General features: G+C 35.7%; 2 protein-coding genes and 1 long non-coding RNA gene across 5 annotated transcripts; 2 read left to right on the top strand and 1 right to left on the bottom strand.

The window, feature by feature from the left end:
• The first annotated feature begins 360 nt into the window (after nucleotides 1–360).
• On the top strand, nucleotides 361–9,197 carry LOC140972943 (E3 ubiquitin-protein ligase SINAT2-like). 3 transcript variants are annotated; one of them, XM_073435425.1, is made up of 5 exons: nucleotides 361–444; nucleotides 4,673–4,794; nucleotides 7,093–7,340; nucleotides 8,144–8,527; nucleotides 8,739–9,197. In XM_073435425.1, exons 3-5 carry the CDS (start codon nucleotides 7,128–7,130, stop codon nucleotides 9,060–9,062), a joined length of 921 nt encoding a protein of 306 aa, XP_073291526.1. In that variant the 5' UTR covers nucleotides 361–444; nucleotides 4,673–4,794; nucleotides 7,093–7,127; the 3' UTR covers nucleotides 9,063–9,197. The 3 variants fall into 3 exon arrangements, with proteins under 3 accessions (XP_073291526.1, XP_073291527.1, XP_073291525.1); XM_073435426.1 differs by lacking the exon at nucleotides 361–444 and adding an exon at nucleotides 4,919–5,907 and having other exon boundaries at nucleotides 4,635–4,794; XM_073435424.1 differs by lacking the exon at nucleotides 361–444 and having other exon boundaries at nucleotides 4,635–4,794.
• Nucleotides 8,132–8,823, bottom strand: LOC140972944 (uncharacterized). The gene is made up of 2 exons (XR_012174555.1): nucleotides 8,635–8,823; nucleotides 8,132–8,554 (listed from the first exon to the last, which is right to left on the bottom strand). It is a non-coding gene; the product is annotated as an uncharacterized lncRNA (long non-coding RNA).
• Nucleotides 9,198–9,763: 566 nt separating the features above from the next.
• On the top strand, nucleotides 9,764–10,572 carry LOC140974642 (UDP-glycosyltransferase 87A2-like). Its single transcript, XM_073438192.1, has 2 exons — nucleotides 9,764–9,958; nucleotides 10,123–10,572. Exons 1-2 carry the CDS (start codon nucleotides 9,764–9,766, stop codon nucleotides 10,570–10,572), a joined length of 645 nt encoding a protein of 214 aa, XP_073294293.1.
• Nucleotides 10,573–15,954: the final 5,382 nt, after the last annotated feature.

The following is a 15,954-nucleotide window of genomic DNA, read 5'->3' on the forward strand; positions in this document are numbered from 1 at the left end:
TCTATTTTATTATAATTTAAATTTCATTATCTTTATATATAAACAAGTTTAAAATGAGAAAGTATAAGATTTTAAATCAATGAGATTGGGAAAATGTAATAAATTGAAGGGGAAATAGTTAAAATGAACTTTTAAATTTGTCTATTTTGTATTTTTTTAAATTCCATTTTGTGTTTTAGTTTTGTTAATTAGGTTTTATTTTCGGATTTGATTTTTTTGTCGAGTAATGTTGATGTATTCGATAGTATGTCAACATTATATTTAAAAATTTAAATACAAAAATCTATATTTTATTAATTAAATACATATAATCTAAATATGATTACAAGGCACACGTAATGTCTACAACTGTATCTTTTTTGACGTTTTGAAGTCTTAAAGTCCAATTTTTAGACAAAGCATGGGAAAATAAAAGGGAAATTGATTATTCTAGTCTATCTCAAAGTCATAATTTTAAAAATGGCCTTCTTTATTACATAATTTGCATTATGTCTTATATAATTTAAAAATCCTTAAATACCCTTTTCTATGACCACACATGTTCTATTTTCATGATTCATTTATTTAATTATCTATTATTTCTTTTTAAGAGTTGATTTAACATTTGTTCTATTTTATTTAATTTATAATATACTAATTTTTTTAATAATACTTACTTATATCAATAAACATATTTTAATAAAATTATGAATTGTTAGTTTGAACTAATGCATACGAAACCACCAAAGTTATAATATTTTAATTACGATTGTTGCTCATGCAAAATAATATAAACAAAATCATCAATTACCATGGTTATGAAACGTAAATTACATCAATGTGAGTTTACACAATATAAACAAAAAATCTGATAGTCTCAATTAAGTCTCTACCTTATTCCATGCTAACATTTTATGAGTATGCACAACAAACCTTCAAAAAAATAAAATGCATAAAAATGCAACCCAGCAAAAAATCTTCTCAAATTATCATCACTCTTTGTCCAAATGCATGGAATTCATAAGATTATTTGAGAAATTGCGAAAATCAAATAAAAACAAACCAAATCCTAGTGAACCAATAATCCCATTCGAAAAAAATTCTAAACATAATCAAGTCAAGTCAAAATCGGAGCAGAATTTTTGCAACTTTTCTTATTATGTCCAGTGGAACCACATGTAGAGCAATGACGCATACGAGATATTTCACCCGTTGATCGTATCCTTCTCGTTCGTGGTCTTCCACATGATCTCCTCACACATGGAGGTAGAATAACCCTTCTTTGAACTTCTTCTGGAATCAACCAATCTATTTGGTTATCTACAGGATGAATTGGCTCAGCATAGGAGATTCTCCAACATGTAGTTCTATAATATTCAGAGCACAAACTATAAATTGAAATCCCTCTTGAAATTGCAGCAACAAGGGCGTGTCTACATGGAATTTCTAATATGTCAAATTTTTTACATGAACATGTAAGTTGTGCAATATTCACAACATCCATGTTAGTCTTATCCAAACCAACCTGAAACTCGTGTGCTGCTATAGGATTCACTATGAGAATTGAAGAAGCATCAAGTGTCTTGCGTAAGCTTTCTTCAAGCTTTGGAGTCAATTGTGTCGTGCATGCTTCCGCTTCTACACTACGCTCATAAAACCATTTCTGCATAACTGATCGTATGTGTTCAATCAACGCAGTGATCGGATAATCCCTTTGAGATTTTAACAAAGAATTCATAGACTCGGCATTATTTGATGTCATAATATTATAGCGGTTCCCTTTAAAATGAACTCGTGACCAAGAATCATAACCTGTATCCTCCAAATATTTTCCAAGTTTCTCATTCTTTCCGTATATTTCTGTCATGTAATTTTCAAACTCAGACATTCGGTAAGCTTCTGCTGCAGATTTGAACAAAGGTATGAGACCCTTTGTATGAAATTTTACCTTAATATTCTGCTCCATGTGCCAAATGCAATAGCCGTGATGAGATTGTGGAAATATCACTCTGATTGCTTTAGTAATACTCTTGTGTCGATCGGATATAAATACCAATCGGTTGGAGTCACCAATTTGTTCTTTCAATTTTGACATAAACCACGACCATGATGAATCATTCTCAGAATCCACAATTCCCCAAGCAATTGGATAAATTTGTCCATTGGCATCTTGACATGTTGCAACTATTAATGTCCCTTTGTATTTACATTTCAGAAAAGTACCATCTACACATATAACTGGTCTCATGGAAGAATGGAAACCACGTATACTTGGTCCTAAAGACAAGAAGAAGTACAAAAAACGGTCACCTTTATCTGTCTGAATATACGTAGTTGTTCCGGGATTATTCTTCTCCAAGATGTAACAATATGATGCCAAATTCCCATAACTGTCTTCAGGTGACCCCCTAATAAGCTCAAGTGCATGCTCTTTGGCCTTCCATGCCTTTCTATAACTCAAGTTTATACCAAATTCTCTACGTATATCACCAATTATGGTAGATGGCTTATACGATTGGTTAAGATCTTGCAATCTCGACTTGATGTGCTGACCGATTGCCCAACTACTTGCTTGCCTGTGTCCATTATGCCGGAAATCCAATGAACATGTATGCTTAAATGTATATTTACGAACCTGAAAGTAGTCTGAATCTTCTAGCTTTGTTGCCCTCATATTCCATTTGCAACTATCATCAACACATACAACTGAAATGACAGACTTGTTAGATTTTTTAACTTTGAATTCAAATTTCTTCCTCAAGGCAAGCATGTGTAACTTTGATTGTAACTCTCTTTTGTTTCGAAACAACTGATCAACTTGAACATCAGATTCATCATCAAATGATTCAGATGACCCCACTTTCTCTAACCTTCTATATTTTTTTGAGCGACTTGATGAAGTTCCAACAATGTTCTCATTCATTGCCATTGGTACAAACACGTGTGCTTCATTCTCACTGCTATTCTGAAATAAATCGTCAATGTCTTTTTCATTTCTTGAATTCGGTACAGAAGCAGAAATGACATTTTGGTGGGCATCTGAAACAATCGCATAACCAGTAAAATAATTGTCTGCACTACCAATGTTAATATCTCCATCTTCCAATTCTTCATAATTCTGTTGTATTACAACAAATTGATCAATATCCAAAACATGATTTGATACCCCTCTTCCTTCAACATCCAAACATTGCACAACATTTTCAATTCCAGAATTTTGTAATGTATCATTAACACAAGGAGAAGAATGATTGCCAATAGTAATTGGTTCAACATCTGGAGTTAAATTAATTGATGTTTTCTCTTCAAGAGATATACAAAGAGGAACTTGTTCATGAATAGAAATAAACCAATGTAGATCATCATCAGATAAGATTTCAACTGGAGAAATTGGAACGTGTATCATACCCGGGACAACAAATTGCATCACGATCTTATGAGTCAAACAATTAACATTCAGAAAATCTTGAACCTTATCGTACAACTCTGTGTATGAAATTGTAGATGTTACCAGCAAAGACTTTGTATCTTTTCCATTCCAAACCCAACTACCAGTCGCATTTTTTGTAAATTTTCCAAAATAAGAAATAACGAGTCTTTTGACTGAATCCATACCTGCACAATTTTGTGAAAACATTATACAATAACACATAAATCACATCTTTATACTTCTCAAAAAAATAAATAAACTACATTTTTATACATAAATCACATCTTTATACTCCTCAAAAAAATAAATAAATCCACCCCAGTCACGTACTCCAATGTTATTTTTTGTTGATAAATATCACCCCATTCTATCAATGTTTAATCTATACATATTTTATATATTTGGAGTAACAAGTCAATGTCATACCGAGCCACTTGTATTGACTCACCACACATTTGACCACAGATTATGAATCAAATTTTTTTATTTTGATTTTTTTATATCTCATATCAAATTTACCAGGTTACTTAATGATATGCCATTTATGTAGGAATCTCAGTCGGGTACCCCTAAGCACAAATCCAGCCACACCCCTCTTTCGTTGCCACTCACTCCGCCACCATCCCACCGACTCATCACCATTACTCGGACAAACTCTTCCCATAAAAAGAAACTGAAGAATTCCAATTTTTCTAACTCGATTCTTTCAAAATATTCATGATTAAAAAAAATTAAACCTACAAATTATCAAAAAATCATGAAAAAAATATTAAAAAAAATCAAAATCAAAATCAGATCAATCAATTCTAGGCAATATATTCTAATGATTTGACATAAACAAAATTGGTTATAGAATCAGTTTGCCATAACTCAGATACCTACGCACACAATAATATCAATATAAAATCAATTTTTTGCGTAAAAATTAAGTGGAAAAAAAGAAATTCATACTTGTTTAAAGAAATATGATTGATGTGTTTCACGGCCGCCTCTATACGCACAGAATTGATATAATATACTAATTTTTTTAATAATACTTACTTATTGATGGTGAATAGAAATTAAAAGATAGGGAAAAAATTAATGGTGAATAGGAATTAAAAGATAGGGGATATCTTTGTAATTTGACATGATAAAAAGATTATTTTGGTAAATTAATCTAAATGAAGACTAAAATTGATTATAGTAATTGTGTGAAGCCTATTTAAGAAAATCTCTCAAAATAAAAACGGGATTCAAGGATCGAGTTCCAGTTCGGCACAGAACTCACCTGCGCTCTGTCTTGTTTAAGACCCCATTCTTGATTGCACTTGAATATGCGTTGATTTCAACATATTTTGCCTTTGGGCTGCTAGTTCCTCTTCTGGGTTTTTTTGCTTTTCTTGGTTAGATTTTGCTTTCTCTATTTTCTTATCCTTGTTGTTTGTATCTAATTATAGGCGAAAATTTGAACTTCTTTTTCCCTTTATTGTGGATTTCGATTTGCTATTTTTGTTCATTTCGTCCCAGGTTAATTTTTCTTGGAAGAAAAGCGCAATAACGTTGAGTCGATTTTTTGTTTATAGATTTCGAGCTAGCTAGTCTATTCTAAGCGATGGGAAGAAGTTTAAATTTTTTATTTTTATTTTATGGGGAGCTTGAGCGGATCAGTACTGGTCCTTGTGTCGTTTCACTATTTTTGTTGGTTGGTTTGGCAAGGATATTACTAAATTGGTCGGAATTTGATGTGAAAAAGTTTGAACTTTATCATAAAAACGTGATATATGGATCCCGAACTATATTGGGTTTTTATTTATTTACCATGTGAATCTTTTAGGAACATATGATTTTCAAGTTGTGTATGTGATTGATATTTCTAATTTTGTGCCCAAGTTGAAAGACTTTACTCTGATGTGACTGGAGTTATGCATTACATAATCCCTACTCTGGGCTTGTGAAAAGGTTATGTAGGGGGGTTTTTACTGAATAATATAATGTTAGATTATCTAATGGGAGTAAAAGGTGTTTTGTTTACTGATTATGTGGAGTGAAGAGATTTTCTGATTGCTTGGCTTTTCTTTTCTTGTATTCAATGTTTTTTTTTTTGCCGCTGCCTCTATGGCGTCTCTTTAGGTGAAATTTATTGGTGTTGCTCTTAATTGAGCAATCTTTGAGCAAGAGGGGTTCCATTTTCAACTAAAAGCAATGATCTCAACAATTTTTATTCTCTAGTAAAACCAAGATAGCTGTGTGTCTATGCTTAGGAATCAAGTGTGAATACACAGCTCACGTCAATGTGCTGGATGCTCCTGTTTTTGTTGCTTTGTTGTGTTCTTAAAGTAATGATTGTATTCAGGAAAAGAGTAAGGAAATTTTGAGATCTTGGTTGGTGGTTCTGGCTTTGAATATTTCGAATCTTGATTTTGAATAGAACTAGAATACTTAGTGTCCGTGACAGCCTTTGTTCATACTTTTCAGTGTGAACCTAGGTCATCCTCCCCACACGGCTCTTGTTTAAAGTGAGTAGAATCTCACTTGAATCTGATCAACGTTGATTAATTATTTGTTCAAAGATAACATTTGCAGTTCTATTTGTGATTCTTTGACTTTACTCGTGGCTACATGATGTTAAAGTTGCTCTTCGATCTTATTGTGATATAACCAGATGAATTTACAGCCAGAATCTTTAGCCATTTTCTTCTTTTATTTACAGCTTTAGACGAGGAGCATTCCCTTTTTATCCAAGACTATATAGCAATTGTTATGCTCCAGCATCGTTGGACTTTTTATTGTTCGCTTTGATATTGTGGGGTAAAAAAACGAGATTTTAGTATATCCCCTCTTGAAACAAAACAAGTGTAATCCATGCATGTATTTTGATATTCGTTGCATTAATTTTTAACTAACTCAACCGCCCTGTTGTGGTAATTTCGGGTTTCTCTTGCATATAAATGAAAATGGCCATCTCAATCAAACTTAATATTTTTTATTGTACAGAGACCTTGCGTGAATTGTGCTTGTGTTGATTGCACGGTGCCATAATGTTAATGGTTACCGTAATTATTTAGTAGCTTAAATGAATAGTTGGCACAGACAAGAAGCATCGGTTTTTTTTGTTGTCATCCCAAGTGGATAGAAAACACTGAATCCTAGCCAAATTTTGCAGAACTTAAGCGTAATGTGTGAATTTGTTTTTGATGGGTTGTACTCTTTTCACCCCAAAAAGTAGCTGCCGCTCAGCGAGTATTATATATCGTCTCCAAAGGAATGCTAATTAACTCTCGTTGAAAGTAGAGGAAAGCATATAACTGAAATTATTTATATACTTTATGAGAAGTGATCAGTTAATGTGTGAGGTACTTAGTAGGCTTATTGTTTAGAAATATGCAAACAAGACACCACTTGGCCAATGAGATACGATAATATAGTATGTATGATACGTGGATAATAAATTGAAAGATAAGGATAACATAAATATTTTTAACCTCAATTATTGTAAAGAACTTGAGCCAAAAGCGTGGTGAAACAGGGATGTCGAGTCGCATTGAACGATGCCTAAGTTGAGAAAAAAAGAATTAATTGAACTTTGTGGATCGGTTATTATTTTGACACCCCCATGTCTTTCGCCTTTTCATTCTTACAAAAACTTTTAATTAAGTAATTTTTTTTTCTTAATTCATTTTTTTGTATTTCTTCATGGACAGACTCATAATACCGATATTTGGAAAAGGAGGAAACGATGACCCCTGGAGGTGGCACTTATGAAGGAGTAATTGGATCTCTCAATGGAAATTACGATATTCCACCTGAAAGTGTTGAACTTAGGGTGTCTCCTCGTAGAAAAGTTTCGACTCTTACCGGTGCAAACCGTGGCGTAGCATCAAATACTTCAGTTCATGAACTTCTGGAGTGCCCTGTCTGTATGGGAGTTATGTACCCCCCTATTCATCAGGTAAGCTGTCATCTGATCTAGTTACGGATATTTTGTACTTCATTTGTATTCTGAACAGCTAAAGGAGCTCCAAGTAAGACTGTTTCAGGTTTAGTTTTAACTGTCTTTCAGTAAATGCTAATATGGTAAATCTTGTAAGATATCACTTATTGTTCATGTATTAGATGGTTTAATTTTTTTTCTAAATAGATGGTGTAGAATTTTAATGTTCTCCGAACCTGAGGAGTGCATACTACAGACTTGTATAGTCAGTCAGTTTGGAAATTTTCCCTATTAAATTTAGCTATTCCCATCAAATTTGGCCACACTAAATTTTGTTTAACTCTTAAATGCTAAGTTTCTAATGTATTCTTTTCTACCATATTATTATTTTTAACTGACATGTTCAGTTGTCTAAACTTGCAATAAAACATTATTTCCGTACACCGTCATATATCGTAATATCAAGATTTTAAACAAGTTATATTCTAATTTTTAATGCACTTACTGGACTATTATTACTGGAGGAAGAGAAGTGTAGAGTTTTCCATTAACAATTTTATTTCCCGAGAGCGTGATCACGATAATACAGATTTTCTCAGACCAAAAAGGTAACATGAACTGTATTGTGTGTATCGAGCGTAAGACACGCTGCTTTACTGGTATATTGTTATTATTGCTCCCCAGTTAATACATTGATAAAAAATTAGAATATGGGCTACATCATCACAATCTATTTTCTTCATTTTAAAAATGTACAATTATTATAGTTAGATAGATACCATTATGCTGACAATAAAGCGATATCATTTGTCCCATTCCAGTGCCCAAATGGCCATACTTTATGCTCCAAGTGCCAGTCGAAAGTGCATTGTTGTCCAATTTGTCGGCACGAGCTTGGGAACATAAGGTGTTTGGCATTGGAGAAAGTTGCGGAATCACTGGAACTGCCGTGCAGATACCAAATCCTAGGCTGTCAAGATATACTTTCCTATCATAGCAGGCTAAGACATGAACAGAATTGCAGGTTTCGTCCCTACAACTGCCCATATGCAGGAGCTGAATGTCCCGTTACTGGTGATATTCCATTCCTCGTGGCACATCTCAAGAGTGATCACAAAGTTGATATGCATGATGGGTCAACTTTTAACCACAGATACGTCAAGTCTAATGCCCAAGATGTTGAAAATGCCACATGGATGCTCACAGTAAGGGATCCATCTTTCATCTTGTCCCTGTACATTTTGGATTATAGTTCAGTTTTGATCTCGGTTTCTCCTTTTTCTTGCTGAACAATAATTTTTAAATGACGTACCGGATTTCATGTTTCTTGATGGTCAATGATACAAGCATCTTGCATCATATAATGACCATATCTTGGAGAATGGAAAAAGTGATGTTACTCTTGCATTTATGCAGGTTTTCAACTGTTATGGGCATCAGTTCTGCTTGCACTTCGAGGCTTTCAGTATAGGCATGGCCCCGGTTTACATGGCATTCATTCGTTTCATGGGGGATGATCATGACGCTAAAAAGTTCAGCTACAGCTTGGAGGTCGGTGGAAATGGCAGAAAGATGACATGGCAAGGAGTTCCGAGGAGCATTCGTGACAGCCACTCAAAAGTTCGAGACAGTATGGACGGGCTAATAATTCAGAGAAACATGGCCCTTTTTTTCTCTGGAGGTAACAAACAGGAGCTTAAGCTGAAAGTGGCCGGACGCATTTGGAAAGAACAATCATAACTTTTTATATCCAAATTTTTGCGTTATCTTAGTGCTATGTAACTTAACCAATAAGCTTATGTAAAACTAAATCTCAAGTGTTTCTGTTATCTGAATGTAAATGGCTTACTTGCAAAAGTGGATGGATTTGCTATAGTCCCTGAATTGAACGAGAGAATGATGCGCCAGGAACGGGAGAGTGGCTGAAGAATTGTGGTAATTTCTTTAAATGTCCCATTCACTTTGGATACTTGTAGTCCCCCGTGTAGTTTGAACCAGTGAACACTCCCCGTGTACCATAGGATTTGCTGTAACGTCGGGACAATGCTAGGTGGTGGATATGGCTGCAAAAGAGCATCCAGTGCGTCAATATATCTTAAACTTATTATTCACCCAACTCTTATTATAATACCACATCCATCACGGATCTTCAGATTAACTTGGCTTAGCATTTTTTTTAAACATATGAATAACAGTTAAGTTTTTTATGTTTAAAATTAAAACTGATATAATTAATTATGTGATGTGATCAATGGGAAGATTGGCACAAACCCTTTCCCAAAATGGGAAAAAGTATTGATTTCACTGTCTATTCAACATCAATATCTCAAATTTAAGATCTCGGAAGAGATATAATGGTAACAAATCATCTTTCAAATTAAAAAATATTAAATAATTCTAAATAATGTGGTAACTTTTGCTCATTTCTCCTCTTGTAGTGAATGGACTGTGGAATTGTGGATTGTATTCCGGGCCTTGCTCCATCTCGTGTGGCAGATCTTCCAAGCATAATAAGAGATCAAGAAATGGCCTCCGCTTTCCTAAAAGTACAACCCCAAGAGTCCAAAGCAAAATATCTCATCTTCACTGCTATTTACCATCTTGAATCCCAAGCATTTGATGCTTTCGAGCAAAAGGTTGCATTTTCTATCTACAATATCAGACTAGCTACCTCATTTTTAAAATCCAAAGCCATGACGACGATCAACTCTGCGACTGATAAAAGAAACACCAATGCCAGCTAGTTGAAATGGTTGAAACTCCAGTCTCCTGACTGGATATTGTACAGTTCATTTGGCAGTTTCTTCCCCGTTTCGCAGCCCAAATGGACGATATCGTGACCGGGTTGAATAAAAGAGGCGTACCTTTCTTGCTGGTGATGCAAAACGAAACGAATTATCGGCTGCAAGAAATTTGTGGAGATAATGGATTGTTTGTGGAGTGGTGTGATCAAGTGAGTGTGCTCTGCCATCCTCGTGTTGGATGGTTCTGGTCGCATTGTGGGTGGAATTCAACGAAAGAAGCTGTGTTAGCAGCCGTGCTCCTGCTTGCTTTCCCTATAGTAATGGATCAATTGCTTAATGCAAATATGATTATTGAGGATTGGAGAATCGGATGGAGGGTGAAGAGGGACGAGTACGGGGATGATGATTGTTTGGCGAAACGCGACGATATCGCGGATCTTGTGTGGAGGTTTATGGAAATGGAGAGTCCAGAGAGGAAGGAACTAAGAAGTGTTGGAAAATTTTGATGCTTAATGAATGAAAATTAAGCAAATTAATCAATGTAAAAAAATAAAAAAAAAAAAAGAAAAATAAAAAAAAAACAAAAAAAAAGAAAAATAAAAAAAAAAAAAGAAAAATAAAAAAAAAAAAAGAAAAAACAAAAAAAAAAAAAATTCGGTCGTAAACAGTGGCAGGCGCGCACCTGCGCTATTTTTCGTGTCCCTTCGATTTTTCTGATATTTTTTCATTTCCTTGGCATTGTTTCATGATTGTGATCAGTTACCATGGCCAAGTGACATCCCCATGAATGAAAGATCATGTCTCTTCATTTGGAAAACATTAAATATTTGATATTTTGAAAATCAAACACGCATTACATCATTTTTGCATATTGTCTTCTTCCTTCTTCTTCAAGAGAGAGTTCCATCCATTTCTTTGTGATAGAACTTGAATATTTGAGTGCTCATTATTCAAGTGTTGTAGTTGTATCTTGGGAGAAGATTGCCACAAAACTCAAGCACATTGTGAGGGCAAATTCTTCTTAAGGACAAAGTGTTCAACACTTGCCTCTACAAGTCACATTCTCATTGTTTTCTTCTTGTTCTCCTCTCAATTTTGTATACCCCAACAAACAATCTTAAGAAGAATTTGGTTTTTGATCATTTGCAAGAAGAATTTTCAATGGCTTCATCATCTACAGCACAACATCCAACCATTGCACAAGGAGAGAAACCAGAAAAGTTTTCTGGTGTAGATTTCAAAAGATGGCAACAAAAGATGCTCTTCTATTTCACAACCTTGAGTTTGTCAAGGTTATTGAAGGAGGATCCTCCCACCGTTGCTGAAAACGAGACGGACACCAACATGAGGGCCGCTTTGGATGCATGGAACCAAAGTGATTTTCTTTGCAAAAACTACATCCTCAATAGACTTGACAATGCATTGTACAATGTGTATTGTCAAGTCAAGACCGCCAAGGAACTTTGGGACATGCTTGATAAGAAATACAGAGCGGATGATGCAAGCTTGAAGAAGTTCATAGTTAGGAGATTTTTGGACTTCAAGATGGTGAATTCAAAGTCCGTAATGAGTCAAGTGCAAGAATTACAACTTATCTTGCACGAGATTCATGCGGAAGGAATGAGTCTAAGCGAGTCCTTCCAAGTTGCTGCATTGATCGAGAAACACCCTCCGTTGTGGAAGGATTTCAAGAACTATTTGAAACACAAAAGAAAGGAGATGAGATTGGAGGATCTCATTGTGAGATTGAGGATAGAAGAGGACAACAAGAGCACCGAAGCCAAGGCAAGTAAGATGGCAGCAAGGGTGGACATTGTTGAATCGAGTTTCCAAGGAAAGAAGAGAAAGTTTGAGAAGCAACCACAACAAGGCCAACAACCACCAAACAAGAAGAAGTTCAAAGGCACTTGTTATAACTGCGGAAAACCAAATCACATGGCTAAGGATTGTAGGAAGCCAAAGAAAGGAAATCCTCAAGCCAACGTTGTTCAAGAAAGGTCGGTACCATTTGATTTTTCTCAACTTGATTTGTCTGCAGTTATTTTAGAAGCAAACTTGGTTGAAAACTCAAATGAGTGGTGGGTTGATACCGGAGCAACTCGACACATTTGCTCCAACAAAGGGATGTTCTCCACATACACTCCATCGACCGGGAGAAAACTATACATGGGGAACTCCGCTACATCTGAGGTGGTGGGCACCGGAAATGTGGTACTGAAGATGACATCGGGTTTGGAAGTAACTCTTGTTGATGCACTTCATGTACCAGACATAAGAAAGAACCTCGTGTCGGGGTCTTTGTTGGTCAAACACGGGTTTAGACTAGTATTTGAGTCTAACAAGGTTGTATTGACTAAGAGTGGTCATTTTATTGGAAAAGGATATCTCGATGAGAACCTTTTCAAGTTGAATGTAATGGCTATACGCCAAAATGTTGTTGAAAGTAATAAAGGAAAAAGTTCTATTTACTTGCTTGAGTGTTCTCATTTATGGCATGTTCGTTTAGGACACGTAAATTTTAATACCTTGCAACGTTTAATGAAACTTGAATTATTGCCTAAACACAACGTCGATCCAACACAAAAATGCGAAATATGTGTTGAAGCAAAAATGACCAAAGCGCCTTACCACTCGATTGAAAGATGTACAACTCCTCTAGAACTAATACACACCGATCTTGGTGATTTAAAGTTTGTACAAACTAGAGGAGGGAAAAGATATTACGTGACATTCATTGATGATAATACAAGGTACTGTTACGTATATCTTTTGAGGTCGAAAGATGAAGCTCTTGAAGCATTCAAATGTTATAAGACCGAAGTTGAGAATCAACTAGGCAAACAAATAAAGAGGGTTCGAAGCGATAGAGGGGGTGAATACGGAGCATCGTTTAATGAATTCTGCACATCTGTGGGTATAATTCATGAAACTACTGCACCTTATTCACCACAATCGAATGGCATTGAAGAAAGAAAGAATCGAACTCTAAAAGATATGATGAATGCTATGTTAATAAGTTCAGGGCTACCCCAAAACTTGTGGGGGGAAGCAATACTATCGGCTAATTACATCCTGAACAAGATACCCCATAAGAAAAATGACAAGTCACCTTACGAATTGTGGAAAGGTCATAAGCCTTCCTACAAGTACCTTAAAGTGTGGGGGGGTCTAGCTAAGGTTGAAATACCAAAGCCTAAACAAGAGCGAATTGGACCAAAGACGGTCGACTGCATATTCATCGGATATGCACATAATAGTAGTGCCTATAGGTTTATAGTGCACAAATCTGAAAATTCAGAAATGAATACGGGAATGACAATTGAGTCAAGAAATGCAGTATTTTTTGAAAATATATTTCCTTGTAATGAGAGGAAAGAAAATGGTTCTAGCAAGAGAAAACTTGAGACGGAACATGAAGGTCAAGTACCTACACATGATCCAACTCTAAATAAAATTGTTATACCATTGGAAAGCTCTTCAAAAGAGCAAGAGCAAAGAAGAAGCAAAAGGGCTAGAATCTCAAAGTCCTTTGGTCCAGACTTCCATACTTTTATGTTGGAGAATGAACCAAAGGACATACAAGATGCTCTGGCTAGCCCTGAATCTCCCTATTGGAAAGAAGCCATCAACTCTGAAATGGATTCCATATTGCAAAACCATACTTGGGAACTAGTGGATCTTCCACCATGTACCAAGCCATAGGGATGTAAATGGATATTGAAAAAGAAAATGAGAGTTGATGGAAGTATTGAAAAATACAAAGCCAGGCTTGTGGCCAAAGGCTATAGACAAAGAGAAGGTCATGATTTCTTCGACACGTATTCACCAGTTTCAAGAATAACATCCATTCGTGTGCTCATTGCTATTGCAGCTTTGCATAACCTTGAGATACATCAAATGGATGTCAAAACGGCATTCTTAAATGGTGAACTTGAAGAAGAAATATATATGGAGCAACCTGAAGGCTTCATTGTTAAAGGACAAGAAAGAAAAGTTTGTCGTTTAATTAAGTCACTATACGGACTTAAACAAGCGCCCAAGCAGTGGCACGAAAAATTTGACAAGGTAGTATTGTCAAATGGATTTAAGATTAATGAGTGTGACAAATGTGTTTACATTAAAGGCACTCGAGAATCTTATGTGATAGTATGTCTATATGTGGATGACATGCTAATAATGGGGAACAACCAAGAGTTGATTAAGGGTACAAAGAAAATGTTGACAAAACATTTTGATATGAAAGATATGGGTATTGCTGATGTAATTCTAGGGATTAAAATCTTTAGAACTCCAGAAGCAATAGTCCTATCTCAGTCTCATTATGTAGAAACAGTGTTGAAAAAGTTTAACGCTTATGACTCTACCCCAGTAAAAACGCCTTTAGACGTAAATGTCCATTTGGCGAAGAATCGTGGAGAACCAGTTTCCCAACTGGAATACTCCAGAATTATTGGAAGCCTTATGTACATCACTAACTGTACTAGACCTGACATCGCTTGTGCGGTTAACAAGTTAAGTCGGTTTACAAGTAATCCTAGTGATGCACACTGGAAGGCATTGACAAGGGTGCTTAGATATTTAAAGCACACCTCAGAATATGGACTAAATTACACAAGGTATCCCGCAGTACTTGAAGGATACTGTGATGCAAATTGGATTTCTGACACCAATGACTCCAAATCCACCAGCGGCTATGTATTTAGCATTGGTGGGGGAGCAGTCTCTTGGAGGTCATCGAAACAAACTTGCATTGCTAGATCTACTATGGAATCGGAGTTCATAGCGCTAGATAAAGCTGCAGAAGAAGCTGAGTGGCTTCGCAACTTTCTAGAGGACATTCCGTGTTGGACAAGTCCAGTGCCAGCAATCATGATACATTGCGACAGTCAGTCAGCAATTGCAAGGGCACAAAACAGTATGTACAATGGCAAGTCTCGACATATTCGTCGAAGACATAATACTGTGCGACAGTTGATCTCTAATGGAGTTATATCTGTTGATTATATTAAATCAAAGGATAACTTAGCGGATCCGCTTACAAAAGCATTAAATAGAGATCAAATGTACTGTCTGTCAAGAGGAATGGGTTTAAAACCTACCAAATAAAGTTTTCATAATGGCAACCCAACCTTGTTGATTGGAGATCCCAAGATCTTGGTTCAATGAGACAACTAAATTATGAGAACTTGAGGAATCACTCCTCATTCCTAAGACGATGAGTGAAGTTGCCTACAAAGGTAGTGAGGTTAAGTATTGTACTTTTAATGATTCCGTAGCTTGCAAAAGCGGGGTAAGTAGGATACCCTTTTACAAGGAGATCACCTATGTACGTGTGAGGACGGGCCGCCTCGATGAAACACTTATGAAGCCAAGATGTGTTCCATGGCCAAAACGGACACAATCGATAAAACAAAATGGAAATGGAAGAAAGGTTATCATGTGGGTACAGTTGTCTGGGTTTACATGAACCGCCAAGAAGTTCAAGACATCACGTTCACTTCGTGACCTAGTAAATCCGATTGTATTCCACTAAGGAAGGTTCAAAGCCAAAAACCACCTCTCCTGATGTGATAATTTTTCGTATATACTCTCTCTTATACATCACGAGCATTCATGCATTAATTTCATTCATGTGGGGGATTGTTGGAAAATTTTGATGCTTAATGAATGAAACTTAAGCAAATTAATCAATGTGTTTGATTGGAAAAATTCGAAACGAAAAACGAAGCTTAATAAACGAATATTAAGTTCGGTGGTACTGAATTAAACTCGAAACGAGTTCATCAAATGTTGAAAGAAACTCATACGAGTAGTCGGAACATGTAAGGGACGAATATGAAAAAAAAAAAAAAATTCGGTCGTGAACAGTGGCAGGCGCGCACATGCGC

This window comes from Primulina huaijiensis, chromosome 3 (genome assembly GCF_012295235.1).
Source record: "Primulina huaijiensis isolate GDHJ02 chromosome 3, ASM1229523v2, whole genome shotgun sequence".
NCBI lineage: Eukaryota > Viridiplantae > Streptophyta > Magnoliopsida > Lamiales > Gesneriaceae > Primulina > Primulina huaijiensis.

Excerpts from the sequence above, each read along its gene's own strand:
- LOC140974642 (XM_073438192.1), top strand. The coding sequence starts at position 9,764 with ATGGACTGTGGAATTGTGGATTGTATTCCGGGCCTTGCTCCATCTCGT. Across the intron at positions 9,959-10,122 it reads TTGATGCTTTCGAGCAAAAG|TTTCTTCCCCGTTTCGCAGC; the intron begins GTTGCATTTTCT and ends TTCATTTGGCAG.
- LOC140972943 (XM_073435425.1), top strand. The coding sequence starts at position 7,128 with ATGACCCCTGGAGGTGGCACTTATGAAGGAGTAATTGGATCTCTCAAT. Across the intron at positions 7,341-8,143 it reads TGTACCCCCCTATTCATCAG|TGCCCAAATGGCCATACTTT; the intron begins GTAAGCTGTCAT and ends GTCCCATTCCAG. Across the intron at positions 8,528-8,738 it reads ATGCCACATGGATGCTCACA|GTTTTCAACTGTTATGGGCA; the intron begins GTAAGGGATCCA and ends GCATTTATGCAG.